This window comes from Petromyzon marinus, chromosome 12 (genome assembly GCF_048934315.1).
Source record: "Petromyzon marinus isolate PM22_M1 ecotype Great Lakes invasive population chromosome 12, UKy_Petmar_22M1.pri1.0, whole genome shotgun sequence".
Taxonomy (NCBI): domain Eukaryota; kingdom Metazoa; phylum Chordata; class Hyperoartia; order Petromyzontiformes; family Petromyzontidae; genus Petromyzon; species Petromyzon marinus.
In genome coordinates this window covers 2079556-2101603 of record NC_133678.1, presented here as the reverse complement: position 1 = coordinate 2101603, position 22048 = coordinate 2079556, and the positions used below count along the sequence as shown (strand labels likewise).

The 22048-nt window shown below is 51.1% G+C and overlaps 2 protein-coding genes across 2 annotated transcripts; both read right to left on the bottom strand.

Annotated features, from left to right (window-relative positions):
• Positions 1-1855: 1855 nt before the first annotated feature.
• On the bottom strand, positions 1856-16543 carry GFRAL (GDNF family receptor alpha like). Its single transcript, XM_076066699.1, has 7 exons — positions 16459-16543; positions 12809-12883; positions 9783-10161; positions 7517-7713; positions 6021-6119; positions 5792-5873; positions 1856-2039 (listed from the first exon to the last, which is right to left on the bottom strand). The coding sequence occupies exons 1-7, from the start codon at positions 16541-16543 to the stop codon at positions 1958-1960; spliced, it is 999 nt and encodes a 332-aa protein (XP_075922814.1). The 3' UTR covers positions 1856-1957.
• LOC116941783 (uncharacterized) lies at positions 15973-19792 on the bottom strand. Its single transcript, XM_076066698.1, has 3 exons — positions 19672-19792; positions 17847-17957; positions 15973-17053 (listed from the first exon to the last, which is right to left on the bottom strand). The coding sequence occupies exons 1-3, from the start codon at positions 19790-19792 to the stop codon at positions 16767-16769; spliced, it is 519 nt and encodes a 172-aa protein (XP_075922813.1). The 3' UTR covers positions 15973-16766.
• Between the last annotated feature and the right edge of the window lie 2256 nt (positions 19793-22048).

The window sequence follows — 22048 nt, the reverse complement described above, 5'->3', positions numbered from 1 at the left end:
AGAACCACAGACACTCACAGAGACCCATAGAGACCCATAAAGAACCACATAAACTCACAGAGACCCATAGAGAACTACAGAAACCCACAGAGACCCACAGAGACCCATAAAGAACCACATAAACCCACAGAGACCCATAGATACCCACAGAAACCCATAGAGACCCATAAATAACCACAGAAACTCACAAAGACCCATAGAGAACCATAAATAACCACAGAAATCCACAGAGACCCATAAAGAACCACAGAAACCCTCAGTTACCCATAGAGAACCACAGAAACCCATAGAGACCCATAAAGAACCACAGAAACCCACAGAGACCCATAAAGAACCACAGAAACCCACAGAGACCCATAACGAACCATATAAACCCACAGAGACCCATACAGAACCACAAAAACCCATAGAGACCCATAAAGAACCACAGAAACCCACAGAGACCCATAAAGAACCACAGAAACCCACAGAGACCCATAACGAACCATATAAACCCACAGAGACCCATATAGAACCACAGAAACCCACAGAGACCCATAGAGAATCACAGAAACCCACAGAGACCCATAGAGAACCACAGAAACCCAGAAAGACCCATAAAGAACCACAGAAACCTACAGAGACCCATAAAGAACCACAGAAACCCACAAAGACCCATAGAGAACCACAGAAACTCACAGAGACCCATAGAGACCCATAAAGAACCACATAAACCCACAGAGACCCATAGATAACCACAGAAACCCATAGAGACCCATAAATAACCACAGAAACCCACAGAGACCCATAAAGAACCACATAAACTCACAATGACCCATAGATAACCACAGAAACCCACAGAGACCCATAAAGAACCACAGAAACCCACAGAGACCCATAAAGAACCACAGAAACCCTCAGAGACCCATAGAGAATCACAGAAACCCACAGAGACCCATAGAGAACCACAGAAACCCACAGAGACCCATAGAGAACCACAGAAACCCACAGAGACCCATAGAGAACCACAGAAACCCACAGAGACCCATAGAGACTGATACTCATATGCACGTTGAACTTCTTTCGCACCATACGTAGCCAGCTGTGCTCATCTGGAGGTGCGGGGGGATGGACAACAAACTAACATATTCTCGGTTCTTTCGGTAAAGTCACGTAGAAGGGAAACAATAAAATAATAAAAACATATAACAATAAAATAATACAAATTTAAAACTATTTTATATTTTTATTACGTGACTTTACCGAAAGTACCAAGAAAATGAATCCCTGCAGTCACGAAAGCTTTAAATCAAAACAAACTAACACACAAAAATATTTTTTAAAGAAATGAGTTTTCAATCTAGATACAAAAGGGCACTGCTCCGTTGGCTTCCTAATATCGAATGCGGTTTGAATTTACTCGTCGGCGGCTATGCGATCGGACGTGGGGCAACGCTGCGTGCACTACTCGGCAGGCAGCTGTCTCCCTAAGGCTTCCCTTGGTGCTCTCTTATTTTGGCAAGCATCTACTACGACCGGGTTGAGCGAGGTGAACCCGTGTAAGTTGTTGGTTGTAATAACTCTTGTTGTTTGCACTGTGTTTTGGTGCCATTTCTTAATTCGTTTATTAATGTGTTGATTCTGCTTGGTAGTCGTAGGGTGGTTTCCATTTTCTCGGTGTGTGTGTGTTTGTGTTGGGCTTCTTTCGGGCTGTACGTAACCAACCGCGTATATGCGATTCGGTCTTTATGTGGAATCCATGTACAGCGTTGTGGGATGCTGTTGGCATGAACGACGCTGCATCAAATGAAAATGTCATTACGTTTAGTCGCGACCGCACTATGCGACAAAAAAATAACGTCACATACCCGACGAGGACAAGACGGAGTATTTTATTATTTAGGAATAATTTCACGACCACACCCACGGCACTACAGGGATTGCACAAACAATAATTACGACGCATAAATCGTGACTGTCATTTGCCTAAAGCGTCGACAGACGTGGCCTTGGGTCTCTTCTCTGAGGTTGGGGAGCGCCTTTTGAGCTTCACGCTGCTCCTGGAAAGCAAAACAAAGATCGGCACAAGCGAAACAACTGAACGCTTCCATCTCAAACTACCCTCAATTCCCTCAATCTACTCTCATCTAAGCTCAGCAACCCATTGACCCGATCATTCCATGTGCTCACTTCATGCCGTACCATCCACCTCTTACGCAACCCCCTTCTATCAGCCTCATCCACTATCGCGCTCTACCCGTGCCTCCTTCAACCCCCTGCCACCATCGCCTCCTTCCCTTGCTGCCCACATCTAATTCCTTTTCCCAAACTCGATTACTGAAGGCCGCGCTTAACCCACCCCATCATTCTCTTATCCATTTTGTACCCTCGTCGGCAAGCATTGCCAAACGCCTTGGCGAAAGGCGATTTTTATAAATCAAAACATAGAACCGATAACACCACCGTGTGTTTCGATTTAAAGCTTTCGTGACTGCAAGGATTCATCTTCTTTGGTTCTTTCGGTAAAGTCACGTAGAATGAGAATAAAATAATAAAATAACACAATAAAATTCTCACGACGTTTTGGCCACAACGCAAGCGGCCGTCTTCAGGTGAAAGGTACAGAACTGAAGACGGCCGCTTGCGTTGTGGCCGAAACGTCGTGAGGATTTTATTGTGTTATTTTATTATTTTATTCTCATTCTACGTGACTTTACCGAAAGAACCAAAGAAGACCACCGTGTGTGTGCATGTGGCCTGAAATATGTAATTGCAGCAGGTGATGTTTAGGGCGATGGACCTTCTTCACAGCACATGACAGAGGCAGAGCGGTAAGAGTGAAGATGGGCCCTCTGGCTATGACTAGGAAGCCACTGGAGTGGTGCACTTTCAAATCTACAATGAAAACTCTTCTTCTTGGTTCTTTCGGTAAAGTCACCACGTAGAATGGAAACAAAATGATAAAAATAAAACATTTTATTAACATAATAACATAGTAATATTTTATTATGTTTTATTTTATTATGTTTTATTTTGATTATTTTATTTCCATTCTACGTGGTGACTTTACCGAAAGAACCAAGAAGATGAATCCCTGCAGTCACGAAAGCTTTAAATCGAAAACTCTTCCCTTTAGAACTGCTTTTTGGGTTTAGTTTGTTGTCCTGCCCTACCCCCACCCCGCCACAACTCCGATTAGCGCGGCTGGCTGCGTACGGCGCAAAAGAAGTTCAACACGCGTGCATACATCCTGCACCTCTTTAAGGCCACAGCCTTTATTGAGATGCTCGCAGCAAGGCACAGAGAACGGGCAAATTGCGACTGACGCATCAGGGGCTGGGGAGATCGTGCAACGACGGGGTTTGTTCTTTGGCAGCTGGCGTCCGTAAACTCGGGGGTAGGTTACGGACCTTAAACCCGAACGAGAACACACGTTGCCACTGTGGCGAGCACTGAAGGTCTCCGACCACTCCAGGGGGAGGCGGGGGGGGGGCTGTTGTACTGTACATAGAAACAGAACGAGGTCCCACGGCTGAGCAACTGCGCTTTCTCTCAATCACTCGCGATCACGGGTCGCTGGCCTGCCAGCCGCGCTGAACAAGCAGCTATCCGGGGCCACATTAACGACCGCTTAAAACGCAAACAATTCGGTGACTTAATGGGCAGGTGGTGGCTGGCTAGGTGGTGGTGGTGGGGGGTTAAGGATGGAGGATTCACCATGGTAACAAAGTGGCGGCGGGTGGCGCATCGCGGGGCAAACACGCGGGGCCATTGGCCACAGGGCGCGGTTCCGCGCGCGACATTGGCCCGCTCGTCAACGGCCAGGGTCGGGGATGGCCCGTGTCAGCCATCCTCAACCTCTACCTTTGTTGTTGTGCTGCTCCTCCTCTTCATCCTCCTGCTGCCACCACTTACAACAACAACGACGACGACGACAGCTAAACCCCTCTAAACTATATTTTTCGGTAAAGTCACGTAGGTATAAAATCAAATAAATCACGACGTTCCATCATCAGGTGGGAAAGCTTTCCCACCTGATGACGGACGCTTGTGTTGCGCCCGAAACGTCGTGATTTATTTTATTTTAGACCTACGTGACTTTACCGAAAGAACCACACAGAGTATGGATTCCTGCAGACACGAAAGCGTCAAATCAAGATTATGTTTTATTTCACCAGGTGAGAAGGCCCACTGAGCTGTCTAAGTTGCTCCTTCTCAGAAGCGACCTGGCCATCACAAATGATAGCCCCACGACGAAGTGACATCATCATCGCGTGGAAATTCATTGCAGCCAAATACTCTTTTGAAGGCGTGATGTTGATTCTTAACGTGGAGGGGAAAAAAAAACAGGGGAGCCGAAGGAAAATCCACGCGACCACGTGGAGAGAGAGAGAGAGACACTGCAAACTCCAAATATACAGCAGCAGGGGTAAGGTTTCGGGATCGAACCCACGGCCTCCTGCATACCAGGCGAGGTAGTTAACAACTCCTAGCCACCACTTCCCCAGCGGGGGAGCCTGCGCCCCCTCCCCCTCCCCCCCCCATCAATGCAGCAGCAACAGTGGCGGCCGCTCCGTGGGACGTAACGAGCGCGCTGATCAGGGGCCATGCGTGGTGATGCCCTCGGGCACCGTGCGCCGCACCACTTGTGTGTGTCGACACCGTGGTACGCGGTTGTGCTCATCTTGGCGTGGCCTGCAGGAGCAGGTCTCTCGATAGAGCCACGAAACAACTTTAACCTTGCAAGACGATTAGGGAATTATTTACTTTATCCAGGAGTCGTAGGACTCTTTTTGAGGAGGGGTCCTGCCGCCGCTGCTGCTGCTCCCACTGAGTTATTTACTTGTAAGATGTCTGCAGCGACTTAACGACGAGTCGCGTTTATTCATCACGTGGGGAGGATACAACCGGAGCACCCTGGAGAAACCCCACACCTTGAGCGAGGGAGCAACGCTCTATCCCCTCCAGATGGGGATGAGCCAGGGGTACGGCACCTCCTCGACGCCCACCCTCGGGAAGGGAGTTTGACAGGCATCTGTGCCATGATCCACCAACCCTCGCTGCTGCTGCTGCTGCCTCCACAGGGCTGGATCGCAGGCGAGTAAGTCGAGGCGTGCCGTGCGTAGCCACCACGAGGCTGCTGGGCCGCATCATTGCAAACATTTTTCATTGATCTTCTTTGGTTCTTTCGGTAAAGTCACGTAGAATGAGAATAAAATAATAAATTGATCAAATAAAATAACACAATAATATTCTCACGACGTTTCGGCCACAACACAAGCGGCCTTCATCAGGTGAAGGGACGAGACTGTCTGGTAGGACAGCGCTGGAGTGTCCTACCCTTCACCTGATGAAGGCCGCTTGTGTTGTGGCCGAAACGTCGTGAGAAAATTATTGTGTTATTTTATTTTATCAATTTATTATTTTATTCTCATTCTACGTGACTTTACCGAAAGAACCAAAGAAGATGAATCCTTGCCGTCACGAAAGCTTTAAATCGAAATTTTTCATTGAATTTTTTATTGCGTTTCGTTTGTTGTCCTTCTCCCCGCACCCCCGACGAGCACGGTTGGCGACGTACGGTGCGAAAGAGGTTCAACGTACAACCGTCATCTTCGCTAACAAAAAATGGTGCGTACGTTGAACTCTTTCGCGCCGTACGGAGCCAACGGCACTTATTAGTCGGAGGTGCGACCGGGGGCGAGAGGCAAAGTTGCTCGTTGACCCACGACACGTTCTGCATAAAGGGTATGGCCGCGCTCCGACTGGAAGTGGTGGCGGGGGGGGGCGAGGGGGTGATGCGAGCGCTTACCGCCACCTGAGCAGCAAGAGGCAGGCGACCGCCGAGCCCAGCAGAAGCCCCCCACAGTAAGCCAGCGCCCAGAGCAAGGGCCCTGCAGGATGAAGGGGTGGCACGTGCGCGGCTCTTTCACGTTGGGCCACGTGGCCCAGGGGCATTGCGATCCCCCCCACCACCGCCCCGCAGGAATTGTAGAAATGCAAACGTGGTGAAAGCGCCGACGGGGCGAGCAGCAACTCACCCAGAGTGGACGATGGTGTTGTCAGCTTGTCCAGGGAGCCTGCGGAGACCGCGTTCCCCACCGGTTCCAGGCCGTCGAGGCGAAACTTGTCGCAAGCAACTGCGGAGACCAAAACGAATGTGCAATTAGCCCATTGTTGCAAGGTTCACACGAGCGGGGGGGCGTCGGCCGCTGATTCTGCAACCCCCCCCGCCCCCACTCGTTCACAGTGGCAAAGCGACAACATTGCCCCGTCGCATTTGGCCCACGTTTACCCGTCGCATTTGGCCCACGTTTACCCGTCGCATTTGGCCCACGTTTACCCACGTGGTATATTGCGCCAGTCCCTCCCCCGTGCTTTGTCGATCGCACGAGCAACCCATCGTAAAACTCCCAAGGCGCCGTTCACTCGACCCTGAGGCTCAGCTGGGACAACGCCGATGTCCCTAGCGGACACTGCATCGTCCGATCCCGCCGAAGAACCTCCCGGTTTCAATCCACCCCGAAAATCAACGGTCTGTGCTGAGCCGCATCAGAACATCGCACGGCTTATGCGGCCACCTCCTCATACTACACCGATGTGGGAGGTGCGACTACGCTCACCAATCGCAGATCACGGACCGCAAAGTAATGCCGCTGCCCACTCCCATCATTCATCTATGGTGTCTCTGCGCGAGTCTGTTGGGGCTCTGTGTGATTCTGTGAACCTCCACGCGAGTCTAAACCTCGAACCGTGAACCTCGTAGCAACGTCACTGCCCTCATCGATTGCTCGCCGCCAGTGTTTCAGATATGACGCCACTCCTGAAGCTGCCCGCTCGCTCACTCGCCAGCCTCGCCATTGCTGATCAACTTCTTTCAATGTGTGCACGTAGGTTGAACTTCTTTCGCGAACCTACATAGCCAACTGTGCTAATCGGAAGTGCGGGGGAAGGACAACAAACTAACACAGTTGTTTAGAAATCCGTTTCCAATCGAGATGTAAAAGTGCACAGCTCCAGTGGCTTTCTAATATGGGAAGAAAGCAATACAGACGAATAAGACCTGGGCCTTGGTATGTCGGTGCTATACTCTTTGGTTCTATTGGGTAAAGTCACGTAGGTGAAAATAAAATAACAAAAAATCACGACGTTTCGGCCACAACACAAGCGGCCTTCATCAGGTGGAGGACAGCACTGTCCTCCAGACAGTCTCGTCCCTTCACCTGATGAAGGCTGCTTGTGTTGTGGCCGAAACGTCGTGATTTTTTGCTATTTTATTTTCACCTACGTGACTTTACCCAATAGAACCAAAGAGTATGGATCCTAGCAGTCACGAAAGCTTTACATCTAGAATGTCGGTGCTATTTTTATTTTTTATAAGACCTGGGGTCGAAGTGTTTTTTGCCTCCAGCTATTTTCTGCCAACTCAACATCTGACCTGGAAACGGCTCAAAATCGGGGAGGGAGGGAGGGAGGGGGGGTAGTGGAGCGCCCCCCAAACCCAGGCACAGAAAAACACAACACACGCGGGCCTTGCCGAGGTGCGACGCATTGTGCAGCGCGTTGTAGAAGAGCAGGCAGGCCTCACGGTCGCTGGCCGACCCTCCTCTGCAGGCGCAGGCCCTCTGCAGCACGGTGCCACGCGTGGCCACGTACGCACGTCGGCACGCTTCGTCACGCGTGCAGTAGGGGCTGGCGCCAGCGCACTTGCCCACGTAGTTCACATAGCGCTGGCTGCAAGGGACACGCACACGTGCGCCCCGGCGTTATATACCACAGCTTGTCGCGGTGGCGAGATGTTGACTGCCTCGCCTGGTATGCAGGAGGTCGTGGGTTCAATCCCGACCGTGACGCCTGCTGCTGTATATTTGGAATCTGTGGTCTCTCTCTCTCCCCGTGGTCGCGTGGATTTTTCTCCCGGTCCTCCGGTTTTCCCCTCCACATTTACAATCAACATCACGCCTTTAGAGTATTTGGTTGATTTACATTTACACACGATAAGCCACTTCATTGAGCTATCAGTTGAAGCCAGGTCGTGGATTAAACAAATTACTCGAGACGCCGGTGTACGGCAGCAAGGGCAGTTCACGCGAACGGCGTCGCAAGAGGTCACACGTTTGGAGTAACGGTCCTTCGCGCGACGAGTGAGGGCGGCTGAGCGGCATGTAGCGCCCTATTGTCATTGCACGATGATCAAGACTAAGCATTGATCTGCGCGAGCGGGCTTAACGCCGCGGGGAATTGTTTCGCGTCGACTTTCATTTCGTGCGATGGTTTTTCGATGTGTCACGTGACGTCGGTGTTGGTGAGCCCAGGTCACTCTTGCAGAAGAGAGTCATTACGGTCTCTTGAGTCCCCATCCTGTTAAACAAAATAAACGCTATATTTAGCTTGTCCAAAAACTCGCTCACTCATCATCTCACTCAATCATTTACCCACTCGCCCACCTTCTCACCCACCGTCTCACTCGCCCACTCACACACTTATTCACCCACCCACTCAGTCATTCACTCGCTCATTCACTCACCATCGCAAATGAGACTCACTATAGTCGATCTAGATATAACCTCGCATTACGGGAGTCCTTCTACCCACTTCAGCAGTTGTTTCTTGCTGTGGTTGTCCCACCTGATGACGGACGCTTGTGTTGCGCCCGAAACGTCGTGATCTAATTTATTTTATTTTATACCTACGTGACTTTACCGAAAGAACCAAAGAGTATGGGTCACTATAGTCAATTGAGTTCTCACCCACTCATTCGACCACACTCTCACTCGCCCACTCATTCACACACTTATTCACCCACCCACTCATTCGACCACACTCTCACTCGCCCACTCATTCACACACTTATTCACCCACCCACTCATTCACCCACATTCTCACTCGCCCACTCATTCACACACTTATTTACCCACCCACTCATTCACCCACACTCTCACTCGCCCACTCATTCACACACTTATTCACCCACCCACTCATTCACCCACATTCTCACTCGCCCACTCATTCACACACTTATTTACCCACCCACTCATTCACCCACATTCTCACTCGCCCACTCATTCACACACTTATTCACCCACCCACTCATTCACCCACATTCTCACTCGCCCACTCATTCACACACTTATTCACCCACCCACTCATTCGACCACACTCTCACTCGCCCACTCATTCACACACTTATTTACCCACCCACTCATTCGACCACACTCTCACTCGCCCACTCATTCACACACTTATTCACCCACCCACTCATTCGACCACACTCTCACTCGCCCACTCATTCACACACTTATTCACCCACCCACTCATTCACCCACATTCTCACTCGCCCACTCATTCACACACTTATTTACCCACCCACTCATTCACCCACAATCTCACTCGCCCACTCATTCACGCACTTATTCACCCACCCACTCATTCACCCACATTCTCACTCGCCCACTCATTCACACACTTATTTACCCACCCACTCATTCACCCACACTCTCACTCGCCCACTCATTCACCCATCCTCTCATTCACCCACTCGCTCATTAACTTTCTCAAATCAGCTTCGTCTGCCTGGAGGAGCTGTAGCCAGCGGGATAGGACACGGGGTCACTTTCAAATGTGACTATCCTGGTCCAGTGAGTAACCCGCACCTACGATTAGCACGGTCGGCTACGTACGGTGCGAAAGAAGCTCAACATACACACATATCAAGATAAACTCGCAACTCGAAACGATCCACGGCGACCTCCTACCACGGGGACCTCCTACCAGGGCGACCTCCTACCACGGGGACCGCCTACCTGCACAGAGGGTCGGCCTGGCACGCGGCCAGCACATCCAGGCAGCCCGGCGGGGCGGCGGGCAGCCCGGGCGACGCCGAGCTGCAGGCTTGCTGGTGGAAAGCGGCACGCACGTCCTGGCACTCGGCATCTTCCCCCTCGTCCTCCTCCGTAGCCGCGGCGGCGGAAGATGAAGAGGCGGCGTCGCAGGTGCAGAGCAGCAGGCGCTCGGCGACGCGGTACGGCATGTCGCGGTAGAAGTCCCGCGTGGCGGCCAGGCAGCGCTCAGGCTCGCAGGGGGCGGCGCAGGAGCGCGCCAGCACCACCACGCGCCGGTTGCAGGGCGCGTCCCCCAGGCACAGCGGCACCGTCTCGGAGCACGAGGCCGCCCGGCCGCGCTCTGCGGGAGGCAGCGAGGGAGTCACCCCGTGGGCGTGAAGAACGAAACAGGAAGAGGATTTCTCCGCAACACGCCTGATGATGCTGCTGCTGCTGAATTGTAGATTGAGTAGCGGGCTTACTGTCCGACACACCGGTGTGCTGAACGAGTAATTAATTGGCACGTTTTGTTTACGTGACAAACATTATTAATCGGGTGGTGGCGGGTTTAATGACACATTTACGGGATCTAACCCCAAAACAACTTTCATTATACAGTGAGGGAAAAAAGTATTTGATCCCCTGCTGATTTTGTACGTTTGCCCAATGATGAAGAATTTATCAGTCTATAATTTTAATGGTAGGTTTATTTGAACAGTGAGAGACAAAATAACAACAAGAAAATCCAGAAAAACGCATGTCAAAAATGTTATGAATTGATTTGCATTTTAATGAGGGAAATAAGTATTTGACTCCCTCTCAATCAGAAAGATTTCTGTATCCCAGGTGTCTTTTATACAGGTAACGAGCTGAGATTAGGAGCACACTCTTAAAGAGAGTGCCCCTAATCTCAGCTTGTTACCTATATAAAAGACACCTGTCCACAGAAGCAAAAAATCAATCAGATTCCAAACTCTCCACCATGGCCAAGACCAAAGAGCCCTCCAAGGATGTCAGGGTCAAGATTGTAGACCTACACAAGGCTGTAATGGGCTACAAGACCATTGCCAAGCAGCTTGGTGAGAAGGTGACAACAGTTGGTGCGATTATTCGCAAATGTAAGAAACACAAAAGAACTGTCAATCTCCCTCAGCCTGGGGCTCCATGTAAGATCTCACTTCGTGGAGTTGCAATGATCATGAGAACGGTGAGGAATCAGCCCAGAACTACACGGGAGGATCTTGTCAATGATCTCAAGGCAGCTGGGACCATAGTCACCAAGAAAACAATTGGTAACACACTACGCCGAGAAGGACTGAAATCCTGCAGCGCCCACAAGGTCCCCCTGCTCAAGAAAGCACATATACATGCCCGTCTGAAGTTTGCCAATGAACATCTGAATGATTCAGAGGACAACTGGGTGAAAGTGTTGTGGTCAGATGAGACCAAAATGGAGCTCTTTGGCATCAACTCAACTCGCCGTGTTTGGAGGAGGAGGAATGCTGCCTATGACCCCAAGAACACCATTATGCTTTAGGGGTGTTTTTCTGCTAAGGGAACAGGACAACTTCACCGCATCAAAGAGACGATGGACAGGGCCACGTACCGTCAAATCTTGGGTGAGAACCTCCTTCCCTCAGCCAGGGCATTGGAAATGGGTCGTGGATGGGTATTCCAGCATGACAATGACCCAAAACACACGGCCAAGGCAACAACGGAGTGGCTCAAGAAGAAGCACATTAAGGTCCTGGAGTGGCCTAGCCAGTCTCCAGACCTTAATCCCATAGAAAATCTGTGGAGGGAGCTGAAGGTTCGAGTTGCCAAACGTCAGCCTCGAAACCTTAATGACTTGGAGAAGATCTGCAAAGAGGAGTGGGAAAAAATCCCTCCTGAGATGTGTGCAAACCTGGTGGCCAACTACAAGAAACGTCTGACCTCTGTGATTGCCAACAAGGGTTTTGCCACCAAGTACTAAGTCATGTTTTGCAGAGGGGTCAAATACTTATTTCCCTCATTAAAATGCAAATCAATATATACAATTTTTGACATGCGTTTTTCTGGATTTGTTTGTTGTTATTCTGTCTCTCACTGTTCAAATAAACCTACCATTGAAATTATAGACTGATCATTTCTTTGTCAGTGGGCAAACATACAAAATCAGCAGGGGATCAAATACTTTTTTTCTCACTGTACGCATGTTGAACTTATTTTAACATAACAATGCGATGGTACCTCGTGATGAGAACGACTTGTTGAAGTTAAAGTTCACGGCGATATATCAGGGTGTTCGCCACCATGATGAAGATTTGAAAAACACATCGCCGCTTAAGTTTACATTTGTTCCAGGTGTCCCGGTCGAACGCAAAATCCCCAAAACTTTACACGCACCTGTGCGTGAATACTTTCACTGCGTGTATGCACGTTGAACTTCTTTCGCACCGTACGTAGCCAACCGTGCTCATTGGCGGTGCAGGATAACCTCCGATTAGCGTGCTGTAAAGGTGTACCGTAGAGTACAACTTTAATGACAACAACAAAATTGAACGAGAGCATCGGATGTTTGGCAGCGCAGTGGCCAACGCAACGCGGCCGTGCGTAGCGGTCGCGTTGAGCCTCGAGACAATTGGTCGAGCACCAATTGGGTCGAGGCTCAAAAGAAAGCCGTCCCTTGGTGTGGACCAATCAGTTTCAAGGACAATGCATATATTACCATAGTATGTTTTTTGTTTGCATTTTCACTGCAGGTATTGTGGTTAATGCAGACATGAATCCTCGTAAAAAGGTTTCAGTTTTGTTGCCAGAAAAAAGGGGAAAACCCTATTATTATATTTTGGTACTCGCAAAGGAGGTCTAATGATGTAAAATTAAGCTTTTGACATTCGCCTCGCTGGGGTCCCCTTTGTGTTTTCGTTCGGTGAAAGTTGTTCTCGAGGTATCGCCGTCCATCTCTGGAAGAGCGCGCTGCAAGCTCGATCGGTGTGCGGCAAGCGCGAGACGTTGGTACTGACGGAGCTGGTAGAGGTGGCTCGACTTCCAGGCCGTGCCGCTCGAGGCGTCCACAGCGGAGGACTTCCCCGCCGCGTCTGCGAGCGCAGCAGCAACAGAGCGCGGAGCGCACAACGCAACGGTCAGACGTGGCCGCAACGAACACATTCCTGCGGAGGGAGCTGGTAGGAACGTTGGGTTGCTCTGTCAATGGCCAGGGTCAACGGCACCACGTGGTGTATTCCGCAAATATGCCCGACTGTGAGGGCGGGCACAAGCCGGCGTGAGTAGGTTAAACGTTGAGTTTTATAAGGGCACCACGGGGTGACCAGCCCCTCCCCACCCAGCCCCACCCCTCCCACCCCCCACCCAGCCCCACCCTCCCCACCCAGCCCCTCCCCACCCTCCCCACCCAGCCCCTCCCCACCCTCCCCACCCAGCCCCTCCCCATCCTCCCCTCTCCACCCAGCCCCACCCCTCCCATTATTGGATGCACGACGGACCGACACAATAATCCCCTGTGGGCTGGTGTAACCAGTTTCAGTTTATTTATTTGGGTATAGCCCTGTGAGCCATTCGGCTCTTGAATCGGGTGCAACCGCAACAAACAAAAAACACACAAACAAGAAAAACATCTTAAAGTGACTCTGTGTGACTGTGCAAACAGAAAATCCATGAAAAAAAACAGCAAAATATTCCTGAAAAAAGCACCGTACACCAACGCTGTGTGCAAAAAATCCCAGTGGGATGCAAGTCAAACAACAACAACAACCACAAGAAAACTTAAATTAAGGCCATCAGTCTAACTCCGTACTACAACAAAACAAACATGTCCAAACCAAATCACCAAAAAATAATGCCATAATTGCAACGTAACAGTGATCACAGGGACTGTGACCTAATTTTTACAATAAACTACATAAATAACATGTAACACCAAATCCTAGAGCCATAGCTGGCTGCATAAGTTACTCCACAACAACAGAGGCATCAGTTGGAGTATCAAATTTTTCAATGCACCTTTAAGATCAGCATGCTAAATCACAATTCAGATAATACTTTGCAGCGTCATCCGGAGCGAAACATTTTATTTAATTTTACGCCAATGAATAGCAGTGGCAGCTAGGGGTGTAGAACTCCTCTAGAGCAGTTTTGAGAGAAGATCTCAATGGTAGCGATTCAAGTTGCAGTTTATTGGCAATAGCATTCCAGACCCTGGGGGCATCAATAGCAAAGGCTCTTCCTCCAGTTTTTGTACGGCAATAGGGAATGTGAAGCTGGTAAATGAGCGAATACCTGAGGTCAAATTTGTTCTTTGAAACAGAGAGAAGATCCAGCAGGTAGTCTGCGGATTTTTTTGTAAGTACATCGTGAATAAATAAGATCTGGTGTACAAGCCGTCGAACATTAAGAGTTGTTAAGTTTGACCCAATGTAGAGATCACAGTGGTGAGTCCTATATGGGCAGTTCAATGTAAATCTTAAGGCCGAGTGATAGATGGAATCAAGCTTCTTCAGTACAGTACTTGGGGCTGATTTATACACGATCTCACAGTAGTCAAGTAGAGGCAGTATGGTAGCTTTCATCAATTCCAAACGGAACATTGGGGGAAGCAGTGCTTGTGTCGATACAGAAAACCAATTTTTATTTTTGTCTTTTTACCAATATAATCAATGTGATCTTCAAAATTCAGTTTTGAATCCAGGATGACCCCAAGATACTTATAGATCTTGACTTGCTCTATTTGATAATTATTTAAGGAATGTAATTGGGGAAAAAAAACCTTCCTGCTTTAGTCCTGGTGAGAAGCATAGCAGCTTGGTTTTGGAGGTATTCAGGACTAGTTTTAGAGCAACTAGCTGATGTTGTAGTTTGTTGAATCACCCTGCAGCTTAGCAATCACGTCATCCGGAGAGCGGGCAGCAGTAATCAGTATCGTGTCATCTGCAAAAATATTTACCCTGGAATGATCCAGGTCAGTGCTCATTGACATAAAGAGAGAACAAAGGGGGCCGAGGATGGAACCCTGTGGAACCCCTTTTGTTATCTTAACACTGTTTGACCTCCAACCATCTGTGAATACAGTTTGGGTGCGAGAAAAGAGGTAATTTTGTAACTATTTTACTGCGTTTTCGGAAAAACCGAGGCAACTTAGTTTACTGAGCAGGGTGTTGTGGTCTACTGTATCAAAAGCTTTGGACAGGTCTAGAAAAAGACAGGCACAGTACTGCTTCTTATCAAGGCTACTGTAAATGTGATTCAGAGAGTCTAATGCAGCAGATTGGGTGCTGCATTTTTTTCGGAACTCAGATTGTTTTAGATGTAGTAGATTGTTGGTGGACAGGAAACTGCTAATTTGGTAGGTCAATAATTTTTCAAAAATTTCCATCAACGGGGACAAAATTGAGATAGGTCGGTAGTTATTTGGATCATCTTTAAGGCCCCCTTTGTGAAGTGGACGGACATAGGAATGTTCCTACCAGTATAAACTAAACTACTAAGCTAAACTGTGTATATATATTTTTATTGAACCAGGTAATGCACACTGAGCTTTATGGCTATTTTACAGAAGCAGCCGGGCCACAAATGATAGCTCAACGAAGCGGCTTATGGTGTGGAAATGTAGAGCAGCCAAATTAGTCTAAACGTATGATTAGAAATGTGGAGAGGAAAACCGGAAGACCCAGATAAAAATCCACGCGACCACGGGGAGAGAGAAATGCAAACTCCAAATATACAGCAGGCGTCAGGGTCGGGATCAAACCAATGACCTCCTGCATACCAGGCGAGGTAGTTAACAATTTGCCCCCTCTTCCCCCACCCGCCACTGGTGCATGATGAGAAATGGCCGGTGAAGTTGGCCCAGCTGCCGCGCGTTTGCCGCTCGTCGCGTCTGGAAACTAGCGGGCCGCCCTGGTTAATGCTGCGGTGCTGCGTTAAACCGTGAAAACACTCCGCTCCTCCGTACTACGCTACGTCTGCTGCACGCGCAAGTGGAGGTTGCGCACCCCGTGACGTCATTCGCACGAGTGGCTCATTTAAATCGGAAGCCACCAAATTCCAAAGGGTGGCGACACAACCCCTGCCACATGGCTGAGTCCAATCCCCGTGCATCCCGAGCCCACCCTGAACCAGCTGCAGATCCAAGGCCGGGGTGGGGGGTGGGTGGTGGGGGGGGACCACGAGACCCTGAAAATTGGTGTGTAATGATAGCATAATAGAAGGGTTTTGTTGGGTTAGATCGCGTAAATATATAAATGTGTCGTTAAAACCCACCACCACCCGACACAGCCAACTAGTAAGGGTTGTCACGTAAAGAGAACGTGCCAATTCGTTACTAGTACAGCACACCGGTGTGTTGGAGAGCCAAGCCACAAACATTTACAATCTGAGTACGATGTTTCGCCAGTAATTGCAACTAGCTTCATCAGGCAACAGACAGATTTGTGTGTGTCGGGTGGTGGCGGGTTTAACAACACATTTATATATTTACGCGATCTAACCCAAAAAACCTGTAATATGGATAATATTGGTCGCGAAAGCCAACTACGTGTTCAACCGATATCATGCCGGGAACCGCTCCTCCCAAATAGTCCCAAGATCCCACCGCCTCTGCCCTGAATCTCGCACCTTTGGCTTTGCCGAGAGGCGCGGCGGCGAGAGGGGACGCCACCTCGGCTGCACCGCCGCCGCCGCCGCCGCCGAGCGCGGGGTGGAGGCAGGAGGCGTTGCGCGCCGCCTCCCACGCCCGCCGGCATCGCTCGTCCCTCCGTGCCGCCGCGGCCTCCTCGCACCGCGGGCACGGCCGCTCGGCGCGGGAGCCGCAGGCGCGCGTCACTTTCGCCAGCTCCGCGCGGCAGGAGGGGCCCTCGTCCCGGCAGCGCCACCGGGGTGGCGCGCAGCGGCGAGGGGGGCGGCCCGGGTCCGCGCCCGGCCCTGGTGCACAGGGAGGGGTCTTCAACCCGAGGCTCACACCCTGGCTCAACCGACCTTGCAATCGCGATTCCGGCGACGCCCGCTGGCGCTTGGGGCCCAAAGCGTACCGCTCTGTCCGGGCCCGCACGCCTCCGTGAAGAGGCCCCGGAGCCTGAGACACGCGCGGGGGTCCCCGTGCCGATCTCCGTCCCCCTCCTCCCCTCCGCCGCAGGAGCAGGAGGCCAGGCGGGGCCAGCGCAGCTGAGCGAAGGCGCGAGTGGCGTGGCAGTCGTGGGGTTCCCGGCAGCGGCGGGCCGACGCGACCGGGTCGGCCGCGGGGTCGCGGTCGCTCGCTACGGGCAGAGGTCACAGTAGAAGGGGTGGGGGCTGTATCATGGAACGTGCACCGTTATAACGCGGAACAAGGAACCGTTATAACGCGAAACGTGCATGTGGGATTTGACGCCATAGCCTCAACCGAAAAAGGGTTATCGACTCAGCGGTGGTATTTTTCGAGTTATAGGAGATGTCCCATAATATTAGCTGCACAGACTCATGCTAAATCGTCGATAATTTTCAATCATCCTTACGAGTGTTATAGTGACTTCTCCTTTCAGATGGGTGGACTCACTACAAGTTACGCCTATTCACAATGATCCCGTATTATGGTACCCTATCCATAATAGAGTTTATTTGGGTTAGATCGTGTAAATATCTAAATGTTGTTAAAACCCACCACCACCAACTACAATCTGAGTACTCAGATTGTAAATGTTGTGGCTTGGCTCTCCAACACACCGGTGTGCTGTACTAATGACGAATTGCCCACGTTCTGTTTACGTGACAGCCCTTACTAGTTGGCTGTGTCAGGTGGTGGCGGGTTGTAACAACACAACATTTATATATTTACGCGATCTATTATGGATGATATTGGTCGCGAAAGCCTACGTGTTAAATGTTACCCTATGTTTCTATAATGCTATTAATTATGATTTACCACTCCCGGCCCCCACCAAAGACAAATATCCCCCCTATAGCCTAAACAGACTGTTGGGGCAAGTGCTGTTAGCGAGCAGCACCTATGAAGGCCGGCACGGCGCACAGCCTCCACCACCCACCCACCCACCCCTCTGACCCACCACTCACCTGCAGCGTCACAGTTGTACTCCAGCATGGCGATCACGCTAGCACAGCTGAGGTCGGAGTCGCACTCGAATCGCTGGGAGAGGCAGTTCGAGTTGCCGGATAAAGTCTCTCCTGTCAGAGCAGCGATACGCCACGCGGTGACTCTGACAGCCAGTTACAATTAGCCAATCTCGGCTGCTGATGAGCCAGTGAACGGTTAAACCCGTCCAGAACACTCTCGCTTAGTATGATGAACTTCTTTCGCACCGTACGTAGCCAGCCGTGCTATATCGGAGGTGCGGGGGAAGGACAACAAACTAACTTGGTCACATTTCAGTTTAGCGATCACAGTTAACCCAGGATAAGTGTGAGAGTGAGTGTAGGGAGTGGTGGGGCAGCAGTTAGCGAGCCGCGGACTCAGCGGCCCGAGTTCAAATCCCGCTCATGCCGAACACACGTGACGATTATAATTGTGAGCGGTCCCGGACCACCTCACCTCCCTAGGTCGACTCAGCCTCAAATGAGTACCTGGTGCGGTGTGTAAACATCAGTCCTGGGGAGACAAAGGCGGTCGGGCGTGGTGCTGGCCGCCCACTCCATCGTGTACCTCCGATTAGCGCGGTTGGCTACGTACGATTGCAAAAGAAGTTCAACGTACACATGTACCGTGCCGGCCTTCATAGGTGGTCGATAACAGCACTTGTCCTAAAAGTATGTTTCAGGCTATCCGGGGGGTCTTTGTAGTTGGAGATGGGATAAGTAGGCAGGGGTGAATCCATGGCAGATCTAGATGATGGAGGAGAGTGAGATCTTGAAAACGATCTGGGACTTGGAGCCAGTGGTACAGCACTGTCCAAACATCCTGGGCGACGTGGTCTCGACGAGCGGTGCAGGTGAAGAGGAGTGTGGTGTTTGGGAGAGGGGCGGATTTGGAAAGCACGGTTGGCTACGTACGGTGCGAAAGAAGTTCAACGTACACACATAAGCACTCATGTGTCGCCAGTACTGGCAGAGTTTTAGGAGGAGGTGCACGTCTCATTAATTGAGATATATATACAACCACGCCCTCGTTACAGTTCACAAATGAATAGATTACGATTTTTAAAAAAATACTTTTGAGAAAACATTCAGTTACACTATGGGAACTTTCTCGCCAGTATCAAAATACAACGATAGATTTTACCCTTTGTGGCAATAAAACAGTTGTGTTAAGATGTTAAAACACCAAACAGAATCCTTTTTCAAGGAACCCTGTCTGCATTAACCACGCACGGGACTTGCGGTGGCATGTTCACCACGTGGCCGTGCGTGGTTCATGCAGACAGGGTCCCTCGAAAAATTATTCTGTTTGGTATTTTAACATCTTAACACAAACGGTCTTATTGCCAGAGGGCAACACCTATTCTAATATTTAGCGACACGTTCACAAATTACCATCACAGCTGCGATGAACCCTGGTTCAACACACACACATACGCACACACGTAGATGCCACAGCGAGTCGAGGCACCGCGCACGTGGCATTTGACGCCATAGCCTCGGTCGAAAGAGGCTTATCTGCTCTGCGGTGGCATTTACCGATAACGAGAAGAGCCATTTTTATTTGAATTCGGTAAACAAATAAAAAAAAGACATTTCAAAAACCGCAGTGACGGGCGTTGCGGCTCTGCAAGCAGCCCTCGAAGATCCGCGCTGTAGCTCCAGGAGCTGCAGGTTGCTGACCCCGGGGCTCACCACACGCGCCAGCGTTGGCCACGTGTACTGGGGGCGACCGGCCGTTACCTCTCTGCGCGCTGATCGGCCTGGGTGGCGGTGGTGGTGGCGGTGGTGGGGGGGTGCTGCTCACCAACGAGCAGGGCAGCGAGCAGGAGCGCCAAGCGACCCGGGAGCGCCAGGGCAGCCGGCAGGGTCAGGGCAGCCGGGAGCGCCAGGGCAGCCGGCAGGGTCAGGGCAGCCGGGAGGGCCATTGTCCTCTGTGGGTGGCGCCGCACGGGATCCGTTGAGCGCGGGGCTCCCCCGGGGGTCGAGGTTTTATCCCCGCACGGCGCGGAAGCCTCTCCCGGCTCCCGTTTTTGCGCACCGCCTTATCGCGGTGGTGGTGGCGGCGGTGGCGGAGAGGGCGAGGCGCTGGCGACACAACTCGAGCGCGGCTCATTAATTGCCGCGCGGCAGAGCGATCTTCCCCGCACGGCAAACACACAGAGTCAACATCTGGGCCGAGTCGTTGGGGGGGAGGAAGGGAGGGTTGACGGGGGTGGTGTCTTTATTTCCCGCCTATGCGAGACTCCTGGCCCCCGCTGCCAGCGGGAGCTCAAGTCGAGCCGACAGACTCGCAGTGGCGTGGCTGGCACTGGGTCCTGCTCCACAACTCAGTACCTCCACCGTACAATCTCTCCCCCCCCCCCCCTCCCATATGACCTCCCTTCGTAGCCTGGAAAACTACGTGCCTCCCTCCAGCCGCCGGACCCTCCGTGCAGTTGCACCGCCTGCACACTAGACAGCAACGGAGTCACCAGCGCGCGCTGCGCCGTTTTGTCCACCTCGATTGCTCCGAGCGCAATCGGCAGGTCCAGGAAGAGGGGCGAGGGGGGGGGGTGTCAACTCGGTCCTTCACCCCCTCCGAGAGGATTGATAAACAAGTCCCACTGTGCAGCGGCGTATCCACAGCGCGGTCGGCATCCGCGACGGTGCAAAGAGTTGGGAGCTCTCGCTCAGCCCACGCTGTGTCTGGCCATCACCGCCGTCTCCTCTTCCCTTTCACCTCCCGTCTCACAACGTGTCACCATGTGCGCGTTCCCCTCTCGCGCGCGCGCGCGTCCCCAGCGATGCGCGCGACTTGAAACTGTTTGCTAAACAAAAATGTTTAATAAGAGAATAGGTTTTCCACTTTTTTTTGGCAACAAAACAGGTGTTGAGATGTTAAAACACCAAACTTTTACAAGTAATCGTGTCTGCATTAATCACAATGCTTGTGGTCAGAATGCAAGAAAGCTGTCTCTGGTGTGGACCAATCAGTTTCAAAGACAATGCCACATATATTATCAGAGTATGTTTTTTGTTTGCATTCTGACCGCAAGTATTGTGGTTAATGCACACATGATTCCTTGTAAAAGCTTTCAGTTTGGTGTTTTCACATCTTAACACCTGTTTTGTTGCCAGAAAAAAGGGGAAACCCTATTCTCATATTTTGGTACCAGGTAAGGCCCGCTGAGCTATGTAGCTCTTTTTCAGAAGCGACCTTGGGCTATCACAAATGATGGCTCAACGAAGTGGGACTTATCACAACGTGGAGATTCATAGCAGTAGCCAAACACTCTAAACTCGCGATGGTTCGAAATGTGGAGGGGAAAACCAGAGGACCCGGAGAGAAAAAATCCACGCGACCACGGGGAAAGAGACACGCAAACTTCAAATATACAGGCGTGAGGGTCGGGATCGAACCCACGACCTCCTGTATTCCAGGCGAGGTAGTTAACATCTCGTCACCGTGGCGCCCCCCCAACTAAGTTTAGGGGGTGCGGGCCATGCTGGGTTTGGGAAACGCTTCGGCTGTGGGCCCTAGGGGTGTAGTCGTGGGAGGGAAACGTCGTTAAGCCGGGCGGCGGCGGCGGTGGTGGCGGTGGTGGTGTTTGCCCAGGGAGATGGTACCGGGGCACTCATCACAGCGGCACTGCTTTATACACAGCGTACCGAAATCATAATAATAATATGAACACTAAGAATACTTTTACCCTTTCTGGCAATAAAACAAGTGTTAAGATGTTCGAACACTCGATGCCTTTTGCAAGGAATCATGTCGCCATGAACACGCTGTTTTATTGCCAGAAAGGGTAACGCCTCTTTTTACTTTTCATACTTTGATAGTGGAAAAAAGGGTCCCATGAATTACAATCACGCTGCTCCATGCCTAACACAGGAAACGCAGACCGGATTCGCTCCTCATTTCCAGGAAGGGGTCGTGGGACTGGAAGCGGTTTGGATACGAGGAAGGGAATAATTATTTAGTGTCAACCTTCTTCTCATCTCTGCACCGACCGTGCTTTCAGCGCGGTACGTCGCGAGACAGCCTCCATGCGGATCTCTCGCAGAGCGGCGCGACTTTCCCCGCATGAAGGGAAACGGCAACACGCGGAAGCGGATACCACAGAGCTACGTCTGGTTCAAACTGTAGGGGGCAGCACGTGTCCCACGTGCCCTGTGACAAAGTAATGCATGCACTTCTT

Excerpts from the sequence above, each read along its gene's own strand:
- GFRAL (XM_076066699.1), bottom strand. The coding sequence starts at position 16,543 with ATGCCGGCGGGCGTGGGAGGCGGCGCGCAACGCCTCCTGCCTCCACCC. Across the intron at positions 10,162-12,808 it reads GAGCCACCTCTACCAGCTCC|AGCGCGGCCGGGCGGCCTCG; the intron begins GTCAGTACCAAC and ends TGCCTCCCGCAG. Across the intron at positions 7,714-9,782 it reads CAGGCCGACCCTCTGTGCAG|CCAGCGCTATGTGAACTACG; the intron begins GTAGGCGGTCCC and ends TGTCCCTTGCAG.
- LOC116941783 (XM_076066698.1), bottom strand. The coding sequence starts at position 19,792 with ATGGCCCTCCCGGCTGCCCTGACCCTGCCGGCTGCCCTGGCGCTCCCG. Across the intron at positions 17,958-19,671 it reads GCTCGCTGCCCTGCTCGTTG|GAGAGACTTTATCCGGCAAC; the intron begins GTGAGCAGCACC and ends CTGCTCTGACAG. Across the intron at positions 17,054-17,846 it reads GTACAACTGTGACGCTGCAG|CGAGCGACCGCGACCCCGCG; the intron begins GTGAGTGGTGGG and ends CTCTGCCCGTAG.